At 42.3% G+C, this 27,714-nt stretch overlaps 1 protein-coding gene across 3 annotated transcripts in view; it reads left to right on the forward strand.

The window, feature by feature from the left end:
* The window catches only part of NRG1 (neuregulin 1), a 954,030-nt gene that overhangs the window by 613,749 nt on the left and 312,567 nt on the right, over window positions 1-27,714 (forward strand). For all 3 annotated transcript variants that reach the window (XM_044059287.1, XM_044059286.1, XM_044059284.1), the window contains one exon: window positions 6,116-6,248. In XM_044059287.1, coding sequence (XP_043915222.1) covers window positions 6,116-6,248 — 133 coding nt within the window. The remainder of the gene's footprint in view (window positions 1-6,115; window positions 6,249-27,714) is intronic.

The raw sequence follows: 27,714 nt of genomic DNA on the forward strand, positions 1-27,714 counted from the left end.
AGAGACTCTTCATTCCATGAGGGAGCATTTTAAATGGGAAGGTCAAGATTTCTCTGATTCCAGGAAAAGGCTTAGGGAATTTTTGTTTCTACCCCAGCATAGGCCTTTAGCTATACCTCCTGTTCTGGATGTGGTAGAGGATGTTTTTGCAGAGGCTTCCCTGAACCCTGATTCTTTGCCTCCTGCCCCAGTTAAACCGGACAGGTATTATAGGGTGCCTGAAGCTCATAAGTATCTTAAGAGTCCTAGGGCAGACCCAGAAACTGTTTCTCAGGGCCCTAAAGGTGTTAAGGCTTCTGTTGTTAAAAATCCTGTTCCTTCTGATAAAGAGGCAAGGGCTTTGGATAGATGGGGGAAAAAGGTGTATACTTCTTCCACTTTAGCCATGAGGGCTTTGAATTGCCAGTTTCACATGTTGAAATACCAAAATTATCTCCTTTCACAATTGAAGTCTAAGGTGGATGCTCTGGCGGAAGGTATTGAGTGTAAAGAGTTGCAGGATTTGGTTCATGTTTCTGAACAGGTGGGTAAGCATTCCTTGCAATGTGGTTTTGATGTTGTACAGGCCTCTTCGAGGGTGGCAGCCACTGGTTCTGTTCTTCGCAGGCACGCCTGGCTGAGGGATCAGAATTTAGCTGAACATGTAAAGACAAGGATTTTAGATGCTCCTTTACAATCTGATGTGTTATTTGGTGCGCCTGTGGAAGCAGTTTTAAAGAAAATGGAGGACAAGGCTAAGTCTATGCAGACTGTTAAAGATTTTTTGCAGGTTCAGCCTCCAAAGTTTAGTAGAAATTGGCCTACTAAGGGGTGGACTTATCCTTCTTATGATTCTCAGTCTAGGGGTAGATCTAGACGTGGTAGGGGCAGAGCTCAAGGTTCTTTTAGGCCTAGAACAGGCAGTTCGCCTGCCCAGTCTTCTGGTGAGGGCAGGGGTCAGTCCTTTCATAAGCAGACCCAATGACTTGCCTTTTCAGCTGCCAGAGCCTTCTCGTCTGGCAGCACCTTTGGGAGGAAGGCTGGCACTTTTCAAAGAAAATTGGAGTGTTATTACCCAAGACAGATGGGTATTGGATATCGTTCACCATGGTTACAGGTTTTATTTCCATACCTTGCCTCCTTTCAAAGGCATGCCAGACATTCCTCCTATACAAAGAAAAGAGGCTCACAAGCAAATTTCTCTGTTGCTCCAGATAGGGGCCATTCAGCCGGTTCCTGTGCCAGAAAGGGGCCTAGGATTTTATTCTCGCCTGTTCCTAGTACCAAAAAGGGGAACACGTGGAGACCAATTTTGGATTTGTCTATCCTCAACACTTATTTGGACATTCCCAAGTTCAAAATGTTGACGTTACAACAGCTTTTACCTCTGCTGGGCAAAGATCACTGGATGGTAACTTTAGATCTCAAGGAGGCTTACCTTCATGTGCCTATCAGACTCAGTTGCAGGAAGTATCTGCGTTTCCGAGCTGGAAATTCACATTATCAGTTCTCTGCATTGCCCTTTGGCTTATCTACTGTGCCCAGAGTATTCACAAAAGTTCTGGCTCCAGTTGTAGCACATTGCAGGCTAAAAGGAATACAAATCTATCCTTACTTGGACGACTGTCTGATTCTGGCTCAAGAAAAGGACGAGCTTCTTCAGCATCTGGAATATGTGATAGCAGTGCTAAGATGCCTGGGGTATTCTGTGAACGAAATAAAGTCCAGTCTAGTACCCTCTCAAGACATGTGCTTTCTGGGTGTGAGACTGAATACAGCAGCCCAGATGGCCTTTTTAACCCCGGACAAACAAAAGAGTCTATCCCTTTACTTCCATCGACTATCTCATCAGTCCGTGCTGACTGCAAGGACAGTCCTTCAAGCATTAGGGTTCATGGCATCTTGTATTCTGGTGCTTCCCAATGCCAAACTGCATATGAGGAAGCTGCAATGGTATCTAAAAATGTATGGACACAGCACTGCCAGGATTTGGACACTGTCATTCCAATAATACCTTGCATTCAAAAGGAATTTTTGTGGTGGGCTCAGGAATGTCACCTAAACAAGGGACTCTCTGTGACCCGCCAGAGGCGAGTCAGATTCTAACGACAGATGCCTCAGACATAGCTTGGGGAGCTCATCTGAATGGAAAGTGGATACAGGACAAGTGGCCTGCCAGACTACAGCATCTACATATCAACATGAAGGAGATGTTAGCAGTCCAGTTTGCATTAATGGCTTTCAAGGAGTTACTTCTTCCTGGGCAGGTGTTGATTCTAACAGACAACACAACTGTCATGTGGTACATCAACAAGCAAGGGGAACACATTCTTATCCTCTATGCAGGCAAGCAATGATTTTGTGGGAGACTGCGCTCAGCTTGCAGCTAAATCTACAGGCAAGGTTTCTGCCAGGAGCACAGAACTCCTTAGCAGATGTGTTAAGCAGGCAAATCATGGATCCCCACGAGTGGAAACTGGATCTTCATGTATTTCGACAATTGACAGTGTCCTGGGGAACTCCAGACATAGATCTGTTCGCTTCTCCACTAAACCACCAGCTGCCAAAGTTTTGCACGAAAAAGGTTTCATCACACAGCTTGGAAAGTGGATGCTCTTTCGTTCAGTTGGGAAAATCTTCATGTGTATGCCTTTCCACCTCTGCCTCTCCTCCCAAAGGTACTCCTAAAGGTCAGACAAGACAAGCCAAGGATGATTTTGATAGCTCCAGATTGGCCTCGGCAACACTGGTACCCATTACTGAGGAATCTGGTAAGGAAGCCTCCATGGCCTTTACCTTTAATTCCACACCTTTTGTCTCAGAGGGACGGTCATCTTCTCAATGTCAAGCTTCACTCTCTTCATCTAACAGCCTGGCATATTCTGTTTTGAACCACAGCAGGTCTCAACTTCCTCAACAAGTTTTGAATGTGATTATGGAAGCCAGAAGACCTAGTACGCGTAAAGTGTATGCAGAAAAATGGAAGAGATTTTTATTTTGGAGTGCAACAAAGGATTTGGATGTTTCTGAGCCTAATTTGAGTGTGGCTCTTCAATATCTTACTGAGTTACTGGACAAAGGTTTGTCTTTCTCTTCCATTAAGATTCATGCTGCAGCAATTTCAGCTCACTATGATTGTGACCCACCATTGTTTTCTCATCCTTTGTTCAAGCAATTTCTTAGAGGGGCAAAGAATATAAGACCCCCACGTAGAGCTCCTACTCCTGCTTGGGACCTCAATTTTGTGTTGGAGAAACTTACTCTACAACCTTTTGAGCCTGCGGCTACTACTGAATTGAAATACTTATCATGGAAGACTGCTTTTTTGTTGGCCATTACTTCTGCAAGAAGGGTTTCTGAATTGCAGGCCCTTATGGCAGTTGAGCCTTTTTTGATTTTTCATAAGGATAGGGTATCATTACGTACTAATCCTTCATTTATGCCTAAGGTGGTTTCTAGTGTGGCTTTAAACCAAACTATTCATTTGCCTACTTTTTATGCAGATCCCCAAAATAAGGGGGAAAAGATTTTGCACACTTTAGATGTACACAGGCAGTTGCGTTATTATTTAAGCAGGACTAGGGATTTTAGGCAGTCTCAGCAGTTGTTTGTTTCTTTTGCTTTGAGTTCCCAGGGCAAGCCTGTGTCAAAACAAACTATATCTAAGTGGATTGGGTTTTGCATTGCATTCTGTTATTCCCATCATGGCAAGGAGATTCCAGCTGGGATTAGGCCTCATTCCACGAGGGCTACTGCCACTTCAACAGCATTTCTAAGGGGTGGCAACTAAGGATATTTTGGAGGCAGCTACTTGGAGTTCAGTGCATACTTTCTCCAAGCATTACCACCTTCCTCTCTATTCTAAATCCAGGGCTGGTTTTGCCACTGCTGTGTTGCAGGGCATTTTGGCAGCTCCTGCTTCATTATAGTTTAGCCATCCTCCCTTACCTCTGCTTTGGGATTCTACCCAAGTGTTAGGACTGCAGCAATGTGAGATGAAGAACATAGTACAGTTTTGTACCTACCATAAATGTAGATGTTCAAGATCCACATTGCTGCAGTCCAATTTACCCTCCCTCCTTCCCCTCTGTGTTTAGGGGTGGTTGTGTGGGTGGGGTTCTATTTTTGAAAATTTGTATATATTGTACATATATTAGGTACAGGAGTGTTTGGTGTTTTTTGGTTTTGGCCTTATCTTTTTAGGGTCTTCTGACATCTGGGGCAAGAAAAGACTGAGGATATGACGTCGGTCATGCGCATTTGTACCCTGACGTCCTGATGTCAGTCAAATGCGCCTTGACCGACGTCAGCCTTATACTTTGGTATTCGGGCCGACTGGGACAGCGGACTATCCAAGTATTAGGACTGCAGCAATGTGGATCTTCGAACATCTACATTTATGGTAGGTACAAAACTGTACTTTTCCAGTACCCATTTTATTCTGTGTAGGGTCACATGGGAACCACTCATTGTAAGGTGTGCACATCTTTATTAATAATTTTGAGGGAACCATTTCAAATGCTCCCATGTCCTTGGGAAACGCACAAAAGTCAGTGTGCTAGAAATAAAACAGACAGAGGAAGGCTCTGCTTAGAAGATGTCTCAGATGAGAAATTGAGACCTGAATATCCTAGGATACAGTACTGGAAAATAGAACTGTAGTACAGCTGTTATTTAGCAGTGATATTCTGTTAGGTATGCCATCCTACTGCTTAAGCAAACAACCCATGTTGTGATTTATATAACTGAACCAAAAATGAGCTTCATTAATGTGCTTGACACAGCACTATGGGCAAGCTGAGGGTGGTAAAATAATAGTCATTCATAAAATATGTGGGATGATAGGAATTTAGAAAGAATCCTACCACTCACATAAATTGCTTGCCACAAATAGGGCATTTACTTGAGGATAAAATTCAGTTCAGAAACCACTAAAACTACAGTGAGGAAGACCTCATTATAGGCTCATTATCTCTGAATTGCTTCTTTTTACCATTAGCACTGTTAGACCTGTGATGGCAGCAGTGTTTACTGCGGTGGCCCGTTCATCACGTTGGCAAAGGCACTCTACATTCTTGAATACCTATATTCAGACACATTCTCACACACCCTTGCACTCACAACCAACCAACATCACATAAGCCTAATACAGTCAATTGGACCTGTTGACACACACACATTCGCATGCTTTGAGAGAGAGACGCACATTCACACACACTATTCCCAAGTGCCACCACTTAAGTTCACACACACACACACATCCCCGCTGAACTTACCTGCAGTATAACTGCTTCCATTGGAGTCAATGGCTGCCTTTTGACAGCATTAAATTTTTCTTCTACCCATGGTAATTTGAAGTAAGCTATTCTCTGAATCTCTTGGCAGTGTGTATGTGGAGCATCAGGCATTTCAGGGGAGAGCAAATTTGCCTCATTACCGTGCAACTTTGCCAACAGGATCAGATGCCACAGTGATCTTTCCACTAGCAAGAAACCTTAAAAGATAAGGCTGTCTCTTAAATGGAAAAGACTGCTGTGTGAGGAAGCTGTCTATGTTAAGGCTTCCTGATCATGGTAATCCTTTCTGAATCCAAGGTTATATCTTTTATGTGAGGGATCACTGTGCAACAGTCTGCCACAGTTATCAGGTAGATCATGTAACTGTGCTGCTATATAGTACAGTAATGGATAGTGTTAATGCTGTTTAGTAATAACACATTTCTGTGTTATGGAACTGCTGTAAATACAATATGAGGAAAGCCTCAGTATTTGCTGCTGGCCCATAGGTTGGAAACAGCCTGTACTTCTGTTTAGTTTAGTGTGTGAATTATGCACAGCAGATCTATATCACTGACATAGTTCTAAATGTATGTAATCCCTGTAGGTGGGAGTACTTAAGTTAGAGAATAGCATTTAACTTATGACAGTTGTAAATCTGACCCTGTGTTTGAGCAGTACCAGTTCAAGCGAATTTTGCTTGGTTTACAGTTTTAAGCTGCAGTTAATTGTAGTGTTGTATAAATAGTAGTCATGAGTTTATAATCAGTATTCTATGTTAAAGCTATTGGTTATTTCTCTGTACCTTAAGGGGTATGCATTTTAAAAAATGATTTTAATTTTAAAACTGACTTTTATAGCAACCAGTACTGCCCCCACAACTGGAACCGGTCACGACAAAAAATGTAGAGATGAGGAGAAAAGCTTCTGTGTGAATGGAGGTGAATGTTTTGTCATTGACAGTATTACTAGTGCTCGCAAGTACATGTGCAGGTAAGAAATATTTACTTTTTTGCCCCACCATGTCCTTTCTCCCTATCTTTCTGTTTTGTAGTGTAAACATGTTGAATTGCTGTTTATTGGTATCACTGCAGCTCAAAGGAGCATGTGTAGACTTTTTGAAGGTACCTTTCCTTTGCATAGATAACACATTTTTGTAAAGTATTCCTCATTTAAGTATTCTGGATTTTTTTTTTACTAGTGGAAATGTTCTGGAATTTTTTTTTTTTGTATTGTAAGCTTCCTTCATATGTAAAACTCAGTATGGGCCACTAACTACTGATGTTTACTGTAAGGATGACTGCTGCAGTATCATTCATAATGCTTGGAAATTGGTGTCGAGTAGCCCATCGACTGAGGTTTCTAAAGTTTGAGACATGCACAGAGTGGAACTGTTCTTCTTACACTGAGGTCATCAGCAAGACACCCAGTGGAAAAGTGAAAGTAGCCTGCACCACATGTAATTCTTTCTTCTTTACAGGGGGTGAATGGCAGCCTGTTGGTTTTATCCAGGTGTCTTTTTCAGAGCACTGTGACAAGTAGCCTATTATTTGTCTAACTAATATTGCTAATTTCTTGTTGAATTTTAATGTTCTGTGTTGCCTCTTGCCCTCTTTGATTATGATTTCAGATTTTTCCAAGGCTAATGATGTCTCAGACAAAGGTTATCAATAGGTTGTGATTGTGGAAAGCAGGATATTATCAAACGACTGTCACTTTTAGAGTCTGTTTTATCTTTGTGAACTCCATCAGGTATTTTCTTTTCAACACACAGTGGTTTTCATAAAGTAAACGTAGCTTTACAGCACCCAAAGCCAAAAGGTCTTTATAATGTACAAAAAACTTTTGGGTTTAGGCCACAGTACACCATTCCTATTTCCAACAGTAATGAAAACCCTTTCAGCCCCAGAGATTTGCAACCTTGTCTGTCCTGTCTCTGGAATCTTTTTTGTTATACTTCCACAGCTGTCAATGCCTCTGAGGAGGCTGACTGGCTAGCTTCTAACCTCCACCTATCTGAACCTCTTCAAATCTATCAAGATTCAACCCTTTAATCTCCATGGCACAGGTGATAAATATGTGGCACTATAGTACATATATCTAGATAGGTAGGGATTCAAATCTCAGCACTGGCAACTGTGTGTGTGTGAAGAGAGACTGCAAGTGCCTCCATTTTGATTTTTTTGATTATACTGCTTTCTGCACTTGATTTAAGTCATTCTTTTCATTTAACTGCAATTATTTAGGTTCATAGGTGTGTACTAGACTAATAGCCCTGGAGCCTTTACAAGCCTAGTCCATAGAAGTGCTCTGGCATTGTGCTGCCTGACATTAGTTCCCAGTGCCTCTATCAAGTAGAACCACTGGAGTGATCCCCGGGGTGAACTTTCTATTATCCATCCACTCATCAAGATTTCTCTTGAAGAGGGACAGTGAGGTGCTCTGCTTGACATGTATGGGAAGTCTATTCCAGAGCATGGGCAATCTCTTGGTGAGAAACCTGTCCCTCCAGCATGTTCTGTTGATTGTGGTAATGAGGTTGATGTCTCTGGAGTGTGTGGTGCAGAGGGATTGGGATTTCTTTAGATGTAGCATGTCTAACAGAGCTGGGTCAGACATGGCTTTGTAAGTCAGGCAAAGATCGCCTCTGAGTAGGCGATATGAGACAGAGAATAGCTGGAGTCTTTTGAGTCTGTCCATGTAGGACATGTTTAATGCCTAGGATCCTCTTCATGAGGTAATTCTGTGGCCTGTCCAGCTGTTGCAGGTGTCTAGTAAGGTACATGCCAAATGGGGCATTATACTCACTGATTGGTCTAATGAGGGAAGAATAGAAAGGCAGAATTGCAGCGGACACTAAAAACAATCACAAAGCCTTCTACAGTTATATCAAGAACCTCCATGTCAATACCCAGATTTGGTCTGAGTTGTTGCATAATGGTACCTCCTATGCTGAGCCAACAGATATTGCCAACATACTGGCTGACAGAGTCAGTGCCAACTTTACCCCTCTCTCCCCCCTAAAGGACCAATGGCAGTACTCTAAGAATGCCAGGCACCCAGCATTGCTGCAGCATAGGTTAAAGCTGCATTGTCCAAGACCAAGAATACAGCTTCCATGTGACCCGCTAATATCCCCACCTGTGTTCTACATGAACTACAAAGCAAACTGGCACCACATCTGTGTGCCCTGTTCAATCACAGCCTTACCTCAGGCTTTATCCCTACCAAATGGTGCACTGCTACAGTCATCCCTCTCCATAAAGGTGGAGCAACTACAGACCCTGGGAATTATTGCCTCATTAGCCTGACGAGTCTGATATGTAAAGCTATGGAGCGCATCACCATGGACCTGATTAACAAAGATAGAGAAAACCTCCAAACTCTAGACCCCACGCAATTTGGCTTTGTGAAAAGGAGCTCATGCCTTCTCAACCTGGTTGACTTCTTTGAGTCAGTCACCAGAGCTGTGGATGAAGGTAAGGAAGTTCATACAGCCTACCTTGATCTGGCCAAGGCCTTTGACACTATTCTTCACTCAGAAATTGTTAGGTGGGTTGAAAATTGGCTCACAGAACCCACAGTGTGAAAGTAGCGGACTCCAAGTCAGACTGCTGACCAGTCACGAGTGGAGTCCTACAGGGTTTGGGCCTGGGTCCTCTCCTGCTTGGCATCTACTTCTCAGAAGTCCAGGCCAATACAGAGGGACTCTGGCTGACCAAGTTTGCAGAAAACTGCAAGCTGGGAGCCATTACTAACTCCTCAAGTGATGCAGACATCCTACAGAAAGGCCTCACTGAGACCAATGACTGGTGTCAAAACCATGGCCTTAAGCTTTGTGAAAAACTCAGTTCCCGCTAATTAGCACATTGATGGGATCCCACTGAACACTGAAGGCGTTATAAGAGATCTGGGGACACAGGTTGACACCAACCTCTCCTTTCATCACCACATTGCCACTGTGGTCAGAAAGTCCTTCTGTGTGGCACATGTCATTACCAAGGGTTTTGCATCCAGGATGAAAGAGGTCATCATTTCTCTCTACTCTTCTCTCATTAGACCAGTCATAGAGTATAATGCCCCATTTGGCATGTACCTCACTAGACACTTGCAACAGCTAGAGAAGCCACAAAATTACATCACAAAGAGGATCATTGACCTTAAACACATGTCCTACATGGACAGACTCAAAAAAACTCCAGCTATTCTCTGGCTCATATCGTCTACTAAGAGGCGATCTCTGCTTGACTTAAAGCCATGTCTGACCCAGCTTTGTTAGAAATGCTACATCTAAAGAAATCCCAATCCATCTGCACCACACGCTCCAGAGACCTCAACCTCATTACCATGATCAGCAGAACATGCTGGAGGGAAAGGTCCATAACCCAAAGACTGCCCGAGCTCTGGAATAGACTTCCCATACATGTCAAGCAGAGCACCTCACTGTCCCTCTTCAAGAGAAATCTTGATGAGTGGATGAGAAATAGAAAGTTCACCCTGGGGATCACTCCAGTGGCTCTACTTGATAGAGGCACTTAGAACTAATGTCGGGTAGCAAATGCCCAGAGATTCCTTGATTTTGTCAATGCAGATGTCTTGGACCAGTTCGTTGACACCCCCACAAGAGTTGAAAATACCTTGGACTTGGTATTAACCAACATGAGTAACCACTGTACCATACCTACAGTATCATTATCCCTGGTAAGATCCAACCACAAAGCAGTCACTTTCAAAGTCACCATCCCCCCCCCCCCCCCCCAGCTAGGGGCAAACAAAAAACTTCTCCAAAGCTGATTACAACCTCATGAGGGAAGGTATAAACAGCTTCACAGTCCCCTCTCCCTCCACAGGAACTGGCACGTATGTCCAAACCTACACCAAACTACTATATGAGCATGTATATAGCTGCATGGAATCAGGAATACCAGACGAGACTAAATCCTCCTCCTCAATGAAGAGTAAACCTGTCCAGTGGACATCTACAATAAATAAGCTCTATAATAAAAGGAAAAAATTGCTGTCCAGGACCAAGGAGGACCAGGTGTCGAATTAGAAGCAATCTCTCCTTAGCCTGAGCAAGCAAATAAGAGCACTAGTGAAATCCTCCAAAGCAAATTTAGAGACCAAACTGGACACATCTACTAAAGACAATCATAAGGCTTCCTTCACATATGTCCGCCATCTCAAGGGAAGCACCCAGATCTGCTCAGAACTGTGGTCAAGGACGCCACATACACAAACCCTTTAGATATAGCCAGCCTGCTGGCAGACAGGTTCAGTGAAAACTTCACTCCTCTGTCCCCCCATCAGTAAAACAGGGCATCCCCAGTACTGCCCCCCCCCCCCTTATCTCTAGGGAGCAAGTCATCACTGCTCTCTCTAGGGCAAAAAATGCAGCCTCAATGGGACCCGATAACATCCCAGCTGCATCCTACATGAACTCAGGCAGGAACTTGCAGAACCATTAGGCACCCTATTCAACCAAAGCCTGAATTCCGACTTCTTCCCAGTCAAGTGGAGAACAGGTACCATCGTCCCTTCGCACAAAGGTGGAGCGTCCATCGATCCAAGAAATTATAGACCCATTAGCCTAACTAGTCTGATCTGCAAGGCCATGGAGCAAATTGTCATGGACCTCATTAACAAGGACATTGGTAACCTCCGGACACTTGATCCCTCACAGTTTGGTTTTGCCAAGGGGAGCTCATCCCTGTTAAATTTAGTTGACATCTTTGAGACAGTCACCAAGGCCATGGACGAGGGGAAGATGATGCACACGGCTTACCTTGACCTGGCCAAGGCCTTAGATACTATTCCTTACTCAGGTATAATAGATAAACTCTCTCAGCTAGGCATTAATCCATATGTTACCAGATGGATATCAAACTGGCTCACTGATGGAACCCACCTAGTCAAAATAGGGGAAGCCACCTCAAGTAGTAGACCCCTTACAAGTGGTGTACCCCAGGGATCAGTCTTGGGGCCACTGCTGTTTGGGATATACTTCTCAGAGGTGCAGGCCAAATCTAGTGGGCTATGGCTGACCATGTTTGCAGATGACTGCAAGCTGGGTGCTGTCATCAATTCCCCCAGTGATGTGGAATCCTTCACAGATGGTACCACCCAAACAAATGACTGGTGCCAGAAACATGGCCTCAAACTGAATGCCAAAAAAATGCATAATCATCCCTTTTGGGGAGAATGACATCCCCACAAATTATCACATTGATAAGGCACTAAGCACGCAATCAGTCGTGAGGGACTTGAGCACCCAGGTTGCTAGCAAACTGACTTTTGACCACCATATTGCCTCTGTTGTATGGAAAGCTTTCTTCGTGGCCCACCTCATTAGTATGGGTATCTCATCCAGGGATGAGGTGGTCATAAAATCCCTGTATTCTTCCCTTATAAGACCCATTATTGAGTACAATTCCCCTTTCGTCGTGTACCTCACAAAGCACATGCAGCAGCTGGAGAGACCACAGAGGTTCCTCACCCGGAGAATCCAGGGCCTCAAACATTTACCCAACACAGATAGGCTAAAAGTCTTATCTCTCTCTAGTCAAGTCTCCTGCAGACTTCTCAGCAGTGACTTCTGTCTGGCATACAAAGCAGTCTCAGACCCCGCTCTTATGGGACTTGTGCATATCCGCAAGTCAATCTCCACTCATAAGCCACATGTGTGACCTCAACCTGGTCTGTGACATCAATAGGACTTGACAGAACAGATTTGTGTCCATGAGACACCCCCTTTTGTGGAATAGACTCCCCCTCCACATAAAGCAGAGTACCTTATTAAACATTTTAAAGCTCAGCCTGGATAATTGGATGGGGAACAGAAAGTACACCCCTGGGATTCCACCTGTGTCCCTTCTTGACAATGGCATAGGGAGCTGACTTTTTGGAACATGGGCTAATTTCTTGGCTAGGTTTGTAAGGGCCTCGGAGCCAATAGCGTATTAACTTCCTACGATCCTAAGTCTTACTACACCTTGGACACACTGACTCCCACCACATTCACATGCTGTTTACCAGGCATGCGCAGAAAGCCAGACAAAGGAACTTTCCACAGGACATATCTTCTCTTGTCTGAATTTTCCCACTCAGTTCTCACAGGAGAGAGAAAAAAAACTTAGTCAAGCTCTTGCCACTGTACATTGTAGACAGATGGCCACCCAAGGGACATTACCCCCCCCCCAATAAATAAACTTGCCCTGGCCCCAAATATTTTTGACTCCAAACATTTTGCTAAAGCGTGCTCAGCAGAACTGCAGGTCTACTCAACCTCCGCAGCAAAGCAGTGAACTTTCATACTTCTCCCCGCTCCAAAAAAAAAAAAAAAAAGAAAAGGAATAGGGAGCCTTCCCCTGTGCAGTCTTTTGACTTTGATATCGCAGGAGATGAGGATCATGATGTTGCATATTCTAGCCAGATACCATTAGGATGTATTGCTGATTAAAAAAAAAAAAAAAAAAAAAAAAGAAAAGAACCACCTTCTTCTGGTCTTTTCCAGAGGATGTCTCATTTAGAAAGATGCTCAGCCTGATACAAGAATGTTTAAATGATGGGGAGACAATTGAAGAATTTGACTTAAATGATAGAATTTTGGGGAGGCAATGAAAAGACCAAGCCATTGTCCATCCCTCAAGTCTTTTAAACATTTGAAGAAGCCTTTTGACAATGCATCTCTGGAACCCATTTGCACCTACCCAGTTCCCAGAAAACCTAGTCAATTCTACAGGGTGGATGAAAAATTCAAGTAGACCATACAAGAACTCTGTTGCAGATCCAGCAGTTGTATGTGTAGATGCTGCCAAAAGTTCAGAGTTAGGGCCTTACAGTGACATTCTTCCCAATGTCAAGGAACATCATATCCTGAACAGATTTGAAAAGACAATGCGCAATTCCTTTACCCTGAGTATAACAGATATTGCTGACCCATATGTTGTATTAATAGCCAGGAGATATTTTTAGACAAAATATTGGATATGCTGAATGAAATACAAGCTGCAAGAGATATGAAAGCATAAAATACAGTTTTGGTGCACTCAAGAAATTGCTTGTTTTCCTGCTGGTGGCTGCCGAGTGTTTTTTTAGTTGGCTTTGTTTATTTTAAGCCACTGTCGAGTCCTGTGATCTTTTGGGTATTTTGATCTTCAATAATGTCAGCTTGAGCACTTACTATGAAAGGTAGATGTTGTCCACTTTCCCTTTTTCTTTTTTTTTTTTTTTTTAAAAAAAAAAGTTTTCTGTTGAAGTTTCCAGCTGTAGTCCTGAGGCTTATTCTATAGTTAAGTAAAGGCCCAGTACAAGAAGTACAAGCTAGCATTTAGAGGGGGATTATGTAGTTTAGACGTCCATTGTAAAAAGGTTAAAGGGCCTTTAAGCAATCAAATTTAAAGGAGTGCTGACAGGTTCATAGATGTGCTAAGATATTCACTACCTGCTATGCTTTTTCTTTTAAGTGCTTGTTTTATTTAACTAGTAATATTGTATCTGATATTGTTAATCCTCATTCATTCCTTACACTGGCCATTTTCCAAGCTCGCGTCAGCTTCAGACTGTCTAGCTAAACTCTTACCCACAATCCCCCACTCCCTGTTACCTCAGAGTTTGTTTGCTGCATTGCCATTCGGTTGTGTCAAGCTGCTTCTCTTGAGCTAAGTACAGTTATTTGTTGTTTAATAGCCATTTATATCACTTGTCTGTCAGAAAAGTTTCTATTTCATTGTCTCTTACCCTATTGCATCTAGCAACCATATTTTCTTCAGGTTTTTCTTCTCTTTTCTCTACCTTTTTACCACAAGGTGTTCTCCCCTTATCATCATTGGTAATCCTTCACTTTTTCTCATACCTTCGGGTATTCTTTTGTACCATTGCTGGTATCCTTTTCTGCTTTCTAATTTAGCTATCATGGCAGATAAGAAAAGTAGTCCGGGGTTTAAACGGTGTTCTGATTGTGGACACAAACTTCCTACTTTGGATGCACACTCTTTGTGTGTTTATTGTTTGAGGGCGTCCCACTTATCTGTTGACCCGCCCTGTACTATTTGTGAAAACTTTTCAAATAGAACTTTGTTGGAAAGGAAAAAGAAGCTGTTACTGAAGGGACTTCTTAAATCTCCCTTTTCAGAGGCTATTTCTGGGTCGGAGGCCTCAACCCCTCCTAGAGCCCATAAGAAAATCTTGGATGTTACTACCAAGGCTAAATCTTTACCTTCGTCCCTGGCTGGGGTACTCCCGCCAACCAAAACCTAAAAAGGCTAAAGTTTCGGTTCTGGAGCTCACTCAGTCAGCCCCAGTGCTTTCAGTGCCTAGACCTTCGGCACCAAGGCTTTCGGCTCCATTAGTGATCTCGGCTCCGTCTTCTCCTGTAGCCTTCACTATATCGGCATCAAGGGGCCCCTCAGTTTGGAATATTACCACTGTATCATCACCGACCATTCAGTCGGCACAGACCTTGACCACGTCGGCTCCGACATCTTACTCAGAACCGACACCTTTATTGTTGACGCCAGTTTTGTCGGTTCCAGCTTCAGCACCGACAACCACTTCGGCACCGATCCGTGTGTCAGTGGAGACCATGACCTTGGCACCGATGACTTCTTCGGTGCAGACACCTGTAGTCCAGTCTCTCTCAGCACCAATGTTCTTGATGCGGACTGGTGAGATGGGCACCAAGTTTGCCTCATCTGTGGACAGGCCTGTTTCTCCCTCAGTCTCCGTGGGGTCCACTAGAAGTCTTTCCGAACACAATGCGTTGCGTCTTGTGGGTCAGGTGCTCCTGGCCAGAGGTATCCCAACCCTCCAGGAACTATCCTTCCTTGGGAGGTGATCACCCGTCTCCAAAGACCCCTTCTTATTCTCCTCTTTCATTGCCTTTGAAGTCCATGAATATAGCACAGTCTTCCCCTTCTGCGGTTCCCTTTATGGATCTCACTAAGGAACCGCAGTTGCCTTCATGGCAGGAAAGTTTTGCTATGACCCAGGATGTCAGTTGTGACACACATAGTTTGCTGCTCCACAACCATCCAGGGACTATGGGTCAGCAGGCTGAACTACTTAGGGGAGGGGGTGACCCCTGTCCTAGACATTCACTCCTCTTTAGGTGGACCAGCCTTCTAACTGATGGAGAAGGCTTTCGCTGCTGCTGGCGATACTGAACTGTCTATCTCTCTGCCCTTCTCTGGTACACTGGTCGCACCGAGCGGACACCAGGTGCAAGGGCCTCAGGACATATTCCCACAGGAAACCCTTTTTCCACAGGCTTCCACAGCTTCTCACACTGAGGAAGTCCACTGGAAAAGTTTGTGTAAGAGGAAGCACATGGACTCCACAGAGGAGTCCCTCACTGAAGACACAGATTTTGGTGTGAGGGGGAAGGATCCCCTCGGTCACCCTCTGAGGTATCCTTTGGTGATATCCTCGAAATCCTGAAACAGAGAGGTGACTGGCAGTCCTCTAATCCGACCTCTGTGGAATCTGTTTTCCTGCAGGCCTTTCGCACCCGGCACCCTACCTCCTGGGTTACTCCACCTGCCGATGAACTTGTCCGGCTTATCATGCAGCATGCTTGGAAGGCTCCTGACACCATCTAAGCTATTCCCCGGAGACCAGATAAGATTTTGTCCCCTCCTGCTACGGATCCCCATTGGTCAAAAGTTCTTCCTGTGGATGCTTTGGTGGTGGCGGCCACAACAAAAAAGGATCTGGCAGAAGAAGAAAGCCAGACTGTCCATCCACCTAACAAAGAGTCCCAGGCCCTGGACAGGATAGGGAAGCGCACATTTGCATCAGCGACCTTTACTATCAAGTCCCTGAATTATATGGCACACTTTACCAGGCTTCAAAGGGATCTGATTTCTGAGCTTTCTGAAACCTTGGCTGGTGCCATGTCTGATGAGGTCTGTGACAAAGTGGCCTCTCAGCTGGCCACCATTGAGTCAACATCTAACTCGTATATGCGACTGATATCTCATGCATCAGAAGGAGCAGATAGAGCAGCGGGTTCAGCTGCGGTCTTGAGATGACATGCCTGGATGCGCTTGTGCAATTTCACGGAACCCTTTAAGGCTTCCTTTCTTAACGCTCCCATTGAGGCCTCCTCGTTGTTTGGACCCAAAGTTAAAAGCACACTGGCCAGATGTGAACAGGATGGTAAGACCCGTTCTGCCGTAGGTGTCCATTATTCCCCTCAACGTGCTTTCTCCCGAAACCAAAAGAGTGCGAAGATATGGTTCAAGAAATCTCAGGGTCCTTTCTGTGACACACAGGCTGAGTTCTCCCCTAGAGGCAGTGGGGGAAACTCACAGGGAAGACGTTCCTTTCGGGGCAGAGGGGGTCCACGTAACCAGGGTTCCAGGGATTATTTCCCTGGCCAATCCTATCAGCGCTCCAGAAGAGCGGCCCAGCTCCTTTCCTCTGGAGGTGGTTGGGGGACGTTTCTCCTTGTACCCTTCTGCCTGGCTAACCATCACTACCAATTCTTGGGTACAAAGGATTATAAACAGAGGTTATCATATCCCCTTTGATCTTTGCCCTGTCCCTTCAAAAAACCTTCCTGACATTCCACCCAGTCAAAGGGAAGAAGCAGCACTAGAGATAGGAAAGCTGCTGAGAAAGAGAGTCACCCAAGTAGTCCCTCCAGACCAGATAGGATCTGGATTCTACTCGAGACTATTTTTGGTGGCAAAGAAAACTGGGGACTAGAGACCAATTTTGGATCTCGGTGTATTAAAGTTTGTGAGAGTACAAAATTTCCAGGTGGTCACAATGCAGTCTATCCTCCTGCTTTTGGAAAAAGACAATTGAATATGCTTGATAGATCTTCAAGATGGGTACTACCACATAAAAGTGGACAGGCCATCAAGAAGATTTCTGCGCTTCTGTGCAGGAGCCAATCACTACCATTTCATTGTACTGCCCTTCGGACTCTCTACAGCCCCCAGAGTGTTCACAAAGTGCATGGCAGTTGTCACAGCTCACTTGGGACTTCAAGGATTCCAGGTGTTTCCATACGTAGACGACTGGCTCATTTCCGCCCCCACCAGACATCTACTGGAAGAATCCCTGACATACTCTCTCCTCACTGCACAAAGACTAGGCATAACCATAAACTGGCAAAAATCCAATCTTACCCCATCTCAGTCAACAGAATTCATAGGGGTTATCTTGGACACAAAGAACTGCAGAGCTGCTATTCCAGAGCACAGAATCCTAAGGATAAAGCAACAACTGATTCCAATCCTTTAAAGGGAGAAATCCACTGCTCACTCAGTTCTACAGCTGTTGGGTTCCATGACAGCCTCCATCACCATTGTCCTCTGGCCAGGTTTCACATGAGGCTTTTACAATGGCTACTGCTCACCCAATGGTATCCCTTTCAGCATCCTCTTTCAGCCATAATTCAGATACCCCACAGGTGCAAACAGGATTTAAATTGGTGGATGACACACAATCTGTCACAGTGGTCTTGCCCCTTCTCCCCCTAGCAACCCAAGGCCACAGTGACCACGGACACCTCCCTGATGGGGTGGGGGGGGCTATGTCAGGGTCAGGCAGTCCAAGGCACTTGGTCCAAATTGGAGGCCCATCTGCATATAAATGTTCTAGAGCTGAGGGCGGTGCTTCTGGCATTGCAAGCATTCCATCCGCTGCTGCCGTCTGGGACAATTGCAGTTCAATCAGACAACATGGTGGTGGTCTGGTACATCAACAAGCAAGGCGGAACCAAATCTTACCCCCTTTGTCAAGAGGCCATGAGGATATGGCAATGGGCGATGGCTACCACCCGTTTTCTTCTAGCAACGTACATTCCCAGGAGTTCCAACATGATAGCAGACAGACTCAGCAGGTGCATTCTTCAACCTCACAAGTGGTCCCTGAATCTCTTGATAGCGGTGGAGATCGTCCACCGCTGGGGCCATCCTTGCTGCGACCTCTTTGCATCCCTGACCAACTCCAAATGCAGCAATTACTTTGCGCTGATTCCCCCTCCGGGACAGTCACCCAGGGATGCTCTAATCCACGATTGGCCCTCAGGTCTTCTTTATGCATTCCCACCCTTTCCCCTCATTCCCCAGTTTCTGAAGAAAGCCCGTCGGTTGAAGAGCAAGTTGTTCCTCATAGCACCATATTGGCCTTGACAGATTTGGTTCCCCTTCCTTTGGCCTCACCTACTAGATCGATCATGGATTCTCCATCCAACCCCAGAGTTGATCTCACATCCACAAAACCTGATTCTTCCCAACTTTAACAGCCTGAAGCTCATGGTTTGGCTACTCCAATTCCCTTGATTGCCAGGCAAAATGATCTTTCTTTACCAGTACATTACATTCTCATTGCATCTCATAAGTCTTCCACTAGAATTATTTATCGGAGCAAGTGGAAAAGATTTACCTGTTGGCTGAAAGATAAACAAGTAGATCCCTTCTCAGCACCAGTGTCGATAATACTAGACTATCTGGCCGATTCTTTCCAATCTGGTCTGTTGACCTCTACCATTAGAGTTCATTTGGCTGCAATTTCTAATTTTCATGAGGGTGTCCAAGATTCCTCTCTTATGTCCCACAAATTGTGCAAGACCTTCATAAAAGGTGTGAATCATCTGAAGCCACCTTTTAGAGAACCTATTCAACCATGGGATTTATCATTAGTTCTACAAGCTCTGACAATGCCACCTTTTGAACCAGCCTCTTCTTGTGACCTCAAGCATTTGTCATGGAAAACCTTGTTTTTGGTCTCCATTACTTCTGCCAGATGTATTTCTGAGCTTCAAGCTTTATGTATCAAGAGTCCATACTTGAATTTTCATAGCGATAGAGTGTCTCTGAGAACTAATCCATCATTTCTGCCAAAAGTGATCTCTGAAATGTCCATTAATCAAACCATTGAATTGCCAGTTTTCTTTCCCAATCATTCAAACAGAGGAGAGTATTGCCTACATACCCTAGATATCCACAGGCAAATCCATTTTTACTTAAACAGGACTAGGTCCTTTCGTAAATCTGACCAGTTATTTTTGGCCTTTTCTGGATCTAGATTAGGATCTGCTGTTGCTAAGGTCACATTAGCTAGATGATTGAAGGACTGTGTCACCTTCATTTATACACAACGTAATATCTCGTTGCCTACTGCCATGAAAGCTCTTTCAACAAGGTTGGTGGCAACTTCTGCTGCCTTCCATGCCAGAGCTTCTTTACATGACATCTGTGCAGCTGCAACTTGGGCTACGCCTCATACCTTCATCAATCATTACAAATTGGATTTGGCCTCCAGGGGAAGAGCATCTTTCGGTTCTATGGTGCTCAGGAATGTCCTTCCATGAGAGCCTCCCAGGAATAGAGGTAGCTGAGGACTCTGTCCCATGCGTAAGGAATGAACGAGGATTAACAATATCAGATAAAGAAGTTATGTCTTACCATAACATTCCATCTGTATTGTTGATCCTTGTTCAGTCATTATGACCCTCCCTCCTTCCCCCTCCAGTGGTTTCTAGTGGATCTCACCATGCGGTTCTCTTAGGTTATTTGATCAGAGGTAGCCTTCTTTGACTTGCAAACTCAATCTGAGGTAACAGGGAGAGAGGGATTGTGGGTAAGAGTTTAGCTTGAGAGTTTGAAGCTGACACGAGCTTGGAAAATGGCCGGCTCGGTTCCGAGGTCGGAGCCTATACCCATGCGTAATGACTAAACGAGGGTCAACAATACAGATGGAACGTTATGGTAAGATATAACTTCTTTTTCTAGACTTTCGCTGATGCCAAGTCTGTTTTGGTGTGGTACTATTAATATTATTTGTTGAATATTGTTTTTTTTTTTTTTTTTTTTTTTTTTTTTTGCTGTTTGTGCTGGGTTTTGTGTGTGTGTGTGTGTGTGTGTGTGTACAGTCATGCTCTTAGGCATAAAAGATAGATATTAGGTTTCTTAGATTTTTCTTCATATTTTTGGCTTGCTCTTAAAGTGTTGGGTTTGAGTACAAATTGCAGTAGACTTCTGATAGTGGAAGGGACAGATATGTATTACAGACATCTTGTACAATGAAGGATGTTTGCTAATGTAGAAACTGTTGTTTGGGAGGCTTGTCATATGCACAGGAGAGCTATGTACAGGATAGTTTGCAGTGGTAGTAGACAGTGGTCATTTTAGTTGTTGGGTCATATCTAGTGGAGATGAGTATAGGAGATCACAGAGGTTGTTTGTGTGTGCTGTAGTGATAATCCAGTCATAGGATTAACAATATGTAATTGGTTTGAATGTAACTGACGTTACTTTATAGTTGTCTGTGATTTTGCCTGTTATTTTTGGGTTGTGCATTATTACATTTGTGGTTTGCTTGCAAATTATGAGGGAGTACAGTCACTCAGTGATGACAGACATTTGAGTTGACATTTTCATGACTTTTAGAAGATGCAGTGTTTGGTATTCACTTCATTTTAAAGAATATAAGAGAAATATTAAAATCCGTTAATGATTTTATGCCTTTAGCTCTCCCCCCACATAAATGCAGACAGAGCAAATGAAAACAATACTAGTAATGGAGTGTATACCACCAGTTTGTAAACCAGAAGATTAACTTTATGGAAAAAGTTATCACCTGGATATTGGTCAATATGAATTTGACTACTAGAGGTTCTTGGAGGAATGCATAACTTACACATACTGGTAGATACTAAGCAATAGTAATCATTAGGGGTATACTTTGAAATTAATGTAAGCTCACAAAAATATATTAAAAGGTGGGAAAGTCAAGTGGACCTGATGCTGAAGGCAGTATTTTATATTTACTATTTATTAAAGCAGAATTCACATAGTAGTATACTATCTTTTACTGAGTTTAGTCTAAACTCTAAAGTGAAGAGGGCAGACAAAGATGTGATATAACTAAAGTTATTTTGACTTTGAGAAATCTGAAACCAGCATTGAGCAAACAGTTTCTATCAGGTGACAACTCCTGAATGTGATGAGCTTAATTAATAATGCATATTTTTCTAATGATGCATATTTTTCATGTGTGTTTGTGTAAATACTGAAACCCACAAGGTCAAAACACAGAAGGCTTGTATTTAAAATAAAAAGTGCATGTGTGTTTTATATAAAACATTACAGCACTTTAATGGATAATTGTTACAGGGCAGTAATTCCAAAGATGATAAATACTACCCAATAATATCAAAACTAATGAGCACTTAACATTTAATTAAATGTATTTTTTTCCTTCATTAATTTAGATTTTTGGTTAGTGGAGTTATGGTGTTAACACTTTTCCTTATAATATTATACTAAGTTAACTCATGATACCTCAAGACACCTAATTTAAGTTTATTGTAAAAAAGTTAGAGAAGTGAAAATGCTTATACTTTTATAAGTATGCATTTTATTATTGTAGTTTATATGAAACAGTATCTGAAATTCAAGTATGTAAGATGTATCTTTATGAGACAAGGGACATATTGCAACAATTATTTTGAAACACATTATGGCTTATATGTAATCTTAAGTTGAAGGCACATGGTAAATTTTATCAAAGTATTGTCTGTGTTATGCATATAGAAATGTGTATATTTGCAATTATTACAAGAATTAGTAATTTTGTATGCTATATGTAATGTATTAGATTTGTCTGACATTTATTTATAAGAAGTATAGTATTAATAATTTTAATGATTTTACTTATGAAACTAAATGCTTCTCCTCCATAGTATTAGTTCAGTTATTTTTAATGGGTGATAAACTGTTTTAGTGAAGCATACAAGTTTATTTTTTTACTAAAATGAATTGGATACTTTAAATGTATGACTTTTAGGTTACAACAGAATCAAATGCCTGTACTGTATGTTGTATGTTCCAGTTTAAATGTATAACAATTAAGATAATATTAAAAATTTAAAATATAATGTGCAAGTTGAATTTTTTTTTTCAATGATTTAAGAACTTTTGTTTTTTCAGTTTTACAATGGTAGTAGAAGGAGGTTTGACTAATACTTGTTTGGTTGATGTGTTTGAGTAAGACTCCAAAGTAGGAGTATTGTACTCCATGAAGGGAAAGAAAGACCAGATGGCCTAATGGTTAAGGTGTTTGCCTTACAAACACAAGGTGCAGGGTTTGAGTCTCAGAAGGGATAGTTGGCTATGCTTAAAATGGCTTGCAAAGGCAGTTAGCCTAGTAATAATCTATGACTACAATTTATGTTTAAAATTTTACAACATATTTTTTTCTTTTAGTGGAGTCTTACATTAATAGTTTGCATATAGTTAATAATTTTAAAGCTGTTAGATTAACTCATAAGCAGTTTAGCACTTGTTATGATGTTTTGATAATATCACACTTGCGGACTCTTGAGGGTATTATTTATAATTTGTTTATATTTACAACATGTCTGACTTAAATTGTATATCTATTAAAGTTAATGGATTGAATAATGGATGTAAAAGGGGTAGACTATATAAATTTGCAAAGATACTTAATTCCCAGATTATTTTCTTACAGGAAATGCATTTAATACAAGACGATATAGACAAATGCAATACAAAGTATTTTTCTGTTTTGACTAGTTCTCATTATAAACAAAAGAAGAGAGGTAGCTATATTATAGAATAATTATATGCTGTTACCTAAAATCTTAAACACTCAAAACGATGAAAAGGGAATATTTTGCTCTGCGACTCTAGAGATTAAAATGTTTATTGCATAACTGGAATGGGAGTTCAAGCTATTAAACAACAACTGGAAGAAATAATTCAAAATTCAAGAGAAAGCATTATTCTTTCAGGAGATTTTTAGCTGTATGTTACATGATAAAGATTCTAATACTAGTAATAAAAGTAGGAAACCTGTTTCAGCAAAAGCATTAATAGAATTTTATTTATGCAATATTGGAGATATTAATGAATTTGCAGTGTTACACTCTGTTTTCTTTACACATTTCTTGCACAGACCTGGAATACAACGGAACTTGACAGAGTGTGTGTCTCAAATGATAATAGACTAGGTAAGGTTAAAGTAGTCTCCTGCCCATTATCAGACCATAATGCAGTAATGTTTGAAATTATGCTGAATTATAATAACATTTCAATTGGAAGAATTCCTGCCCATATTACTAATGTGTAAAAATTTAAGGAATTCTATAATAAAGAAATTCAGTATTTTATTGAAGTTAATCATATTGGTAAGATTTCTGAAATATTTGTATGGGATTCTTTAAAAGCATCCTTATTTGATAAAATTACAAGTTGGTATGCTGTAAAGAGGAAACAATGGGACAAGGAGCTGGCAGAGTTATAAGAAAAAAAAGACAAAATTAAAATTAGTCAAAAAGGGAATAATGTATCAGAAGAGATAAATAGATTTAATAAGTACTTAGCAATTCTACATCATAAAACCATGATTAGTTTAGAAAAGAGTAGAATATTCTATAAATCCTAAATTAATACATACATCAACTACTAAAACCGATCATTAAATCTCATCACATTAGAGAGTTATATTCTCCTAGTAGTAAAAAAAAGGTTACTGAAATAGACATTCTTGATGTATTTAGATCCCATTTTAATAAAATGAATCAATATAAACCAACAATGGATATGCAATGGGTAATTAGGCATTTATAATAAATTATACTGAAAATAGATTATCGGAAGATTTAATTGATAAACCTATTTGAATGTCTGAACTCAAAACGTATATTAATAAACTAAAACCAAATAAAACTCCTGGAAATGATGGTACAATACCTAAATTATATAATATATACATATATGATATATGTCTAAAGATGCTTTAGTATTTTACTGAAGTATTTTCAGTAGTTAAAGGTTTAGAAAAAGTCCCACCTTCCTGGAAAGACACTCCTGTGTCTTCAGTTTTAAAACCTGATAGTCAACACAATGCTCTTCATATAGACCAGTTTCATTATTAAATGTATATTATAAAATATTTATGGCTATTTATGCTTGTAGAAAAATAAGTTAAGTTCTTACCATAACATTCCATGTGAGTTGTTCATCTCGCCTTTGTTCTTACACATGGGTATGGAGCCGATCCATCAGCTCCGAGCCAGCTGCTTTCCAAGCTCAAGATCTCTGAGTAGCTTGAGGCACAGTCCCTATCCCATGATGCTCTCTGACTAACCTCAGATCTAGTTTGCCGAACCCAGCAAGAAAAAATATCACTAAACATACTAATATGCCAAACATATACAAATGTATACATATATTTACAATTTGCCAAGTAATACTCTGGCTGGAGTAAAGAAAACTAGTTAGACCAACCAGACCACCAGTCATACCTGTTCTTCAAGAACCTGGAGGAGAAAGGTGGGAGGGAGTGTAAGAACAAAGTCGAGATGACCAACTTACATGGAACGTTATGGTAATAACATAACTTCTTTATGTGAAGTTGTTCAATCTCGCTGTTTGTTCTTACATGTGGGTAGCATCCCAAGCACCCTAATCCTGGGTGGCTCATGGGAGTGCATTCCTGAGAACAGTGGAACCAAAGGAAGCCCTGTCCCTGGAGGCTCTGTCCACTTTGTAATGAGTGATAAATGTATGAGGTTTGGACCAAGTAGCAGCTGCACAAATAGTGTCCACAGGCAAATGGGCTGCATGAGCCAGAGATGTAGACACAGCCCTGGTGGAATGTGCTTTCACACTATGCTCTAAAGGTTGGTTGATGAATATATATATATATATATATATATATATATATATATATATATATTTTTTTTTTATGCAATCAGATAACCACTTAAACAATGTAACTTTAGCCACAGGCAGCCCATTTTTATTGTCTGCATGAGAAACAGAGTTGTTCCAATTTCCTAAACTCCTTTGTTCTGTCCAAATAAAACCTCAGTTGTCTGTGAACATCAAGTTTATGTAACATATATTCTAATTTATTCGAATGGTGTCTGAAAAAGGTGGGCAGCTCAATAGACTGGTTCAAATTGATCTCTGAGCAGACCTTAGGAAGAAAGGTGGGATTTGTCCTGAGAGACACTCTGTCAGGATGAAAAACCAGATACAGAGGCCTGATAGAAAGAACTTGTAGTTCCAAAACTCTACAAGCTGAGGTAATAGCCACCAAGAATATTGTTTTCCAAGAAATGAACTTCAAGGGACAAGAAGATGCGGGTTCAAAGGGGGGAAGCATAAGCTGAGAGAGTATTAAATTTAGATTCCATGGGGCAACTGGTTGTCTGACAGGAGGCCTAAGGTGATGAGTCCCTTTCAGAAAGGCCTTACATAATCTATGAGAGATAAGATTAGACCCTTCAAATCTCAGGTGAAAATTGGATATTGCAGCCAATTGAACTCTTACAGTGGCTGCTGCTGCACCTTCATGAAAAAGCATAGTCAGAAACTCCAGAACACTATCAATAGGAGCAACATAGGGATCAATATCATGTTGAGAGGCCCAATAAACAAAACGTTTCCATTTGCTGTTATTCTGTTTCTGGTGGAGACTTTATGAGAGGAGACCAGAATATGTTGCACCACGGAAGACAAATTATATGACCTGGCTAGGTTGGGAAGTGGAGCAGCCAAGCTGTCAGTTTGAGGGACTGAAGAGAGGGGTGAAGAACTCCTGATGAGTGAGTCAGAAGGTCTGGCACTGGGTCCAGAAACCAAGGTTCTTCCAGTTGATATTGATAAAGGAAGGGGAACCATATCTGCCAAGGCCAAAAGGGGGCTATCAGAATAACAGTCCTTCCTGAGCTTTTTGCTTTCTGTAAAAATCTGGGGATCAGTGGGGTTGGAGGAAAGGCATAAAGGAGAACCGAGGGCCAATCGTGTACAAGTGAATCCCTTGGGCTGTCCCCCGGAGGAAAATTCAGGGCAAAGTAGCTTCTGCATTTGGCATTCAGCAGGGATGCAAAAAGGTTGCAGCAAGGCTGGCCCCATCTGCAGAAAATCATTTCCGCCACTCCTTCTTTGAGGGACCACTTGTGGGGCAACAGAATTGCTCTGCTCAGTTTGTCCGCTATCATGTTGGATTTCCATGGGATGTGCATTGTATCAGAATGTGCCTGGTGGATACAGCCCACTGCCAAATTCTCAAGGCTTCTTGGCATAAGGGGGTAAGACTTGGTTTCCCCCTGTTTGTTGATGTACCAGACCACCAACATTTTGTCCATCTGGATTGCAATTGTGTCCTGAGGCAGAGAGCCGCGGAAGTGCTGCAACCCTAAAAGCACCGCTCTCAACTCCAGGACATTGATGTGCAAATGAGATTCCATCTCTGACCAGGTACCTTGGGCAGCTCTTCCCTAAAAAAGCCCCCTCCCACCCTATCAGGGTAGACTCCATAGTCACCGTGACTACGGGAGGGGGGGTACAAATGGTCGACCTCTCGTCACCTGGTGACTGTTCAGCCACCAGGGAAGGTCCTTCTTGCAAGTGTCTGTCAGTAGGATCTTGAAAGACGTTGATAAGACCACTGGGTGAAAAGCAACCATTGAAGTATCCACATGTGCATCCATCCCAGAGGAACCGCTATGAGGGTGGCTGCCATGGTGCCTAAACGTTTAAAAACCTGAAAGGCAGGTGCTCTCTTTTCTTTTAGCAAGCGGGACACCTGATTTCATAGAGAGATAACTCTTTCTTGAGGTAATCTGACCAATGCGGTGGTGATGTCTAGATCTGCTCCGATAAAGGAGATATGCTGTGATGGTAATAAGGCAGATTTTTTGAAATTTATGGTTATTTCTAACTGAGAACAGAGATTGATCATATGATCCCTGGAAAGAATGAGTTGATGCTGGTGGTGGCGGACAGGAACCAGTCGTCCAGATATGGAAACACCCAGAATCCTAGACGCCTCAGGTGAGCCGTAACCACTGCCATGCATTTGGTGAACATTCTGGGGGCTGAGGTGAGACCAAAGGGCAGTGCTCGAAATTGGTAGTGACTGGCCCCCAGTCAGAAATGCAAATGATCTCTGGAAGGTCTGGCCATTTTGATGTGGTAGTACACATCCTTGAGATCTAAAAAGCACATCCAGTCGCCCGTTCCCAGGAACAGGAGTATTGACTGAAGCGTGACCATCCGGAACGTTTCCTTCTTTACAAAAGCATTTAGCTTGCTGATGTCTAAAATGGGCCTCCAGTCCCTCATTTTCTTTGGAACTAAAAAGAATCTGGAGTAAGTTCCGGATCCTATCTGGTCTGCCGGGACTGGCTGGATAACTCTTTTTTTCTAGCAGCTTTTGGATTTCTATAGCTGCTTGATCCTGCAGACTGGGTGGAACATCTGGGATTCTAGTTCTGACTGGTGGGGACTCTGAAAAGGGGATGATATAACCTCTGGTAACTATGCTTTGCACCCAAGAATCTGATGTCATTCCTAGACAGGCATCTGGGTACGAAGCCAAGCAATACCCGACTGCCTCCAGAGTAGGACAGCCGGGCCTCCTCTCAGGAGCACTTATAAGGCTTGCCAGAGAACTGCTCCCTGTCGCC

The sequence above is a fragment of the Protopterus annectens genome, chromosome 17.part0, assembly GCF_019279795.1.
Source record: "Protopterus annectens isolate FY-2018-M chromosome 17.part0, PAN1.0, whole genome shotgun sequence".
Lineage (NCBI taxonomy): Eukaryota > Metazoa > Chordata > Ceratodontiformes > Protopteridae > Protopterus > Protopterus annectens.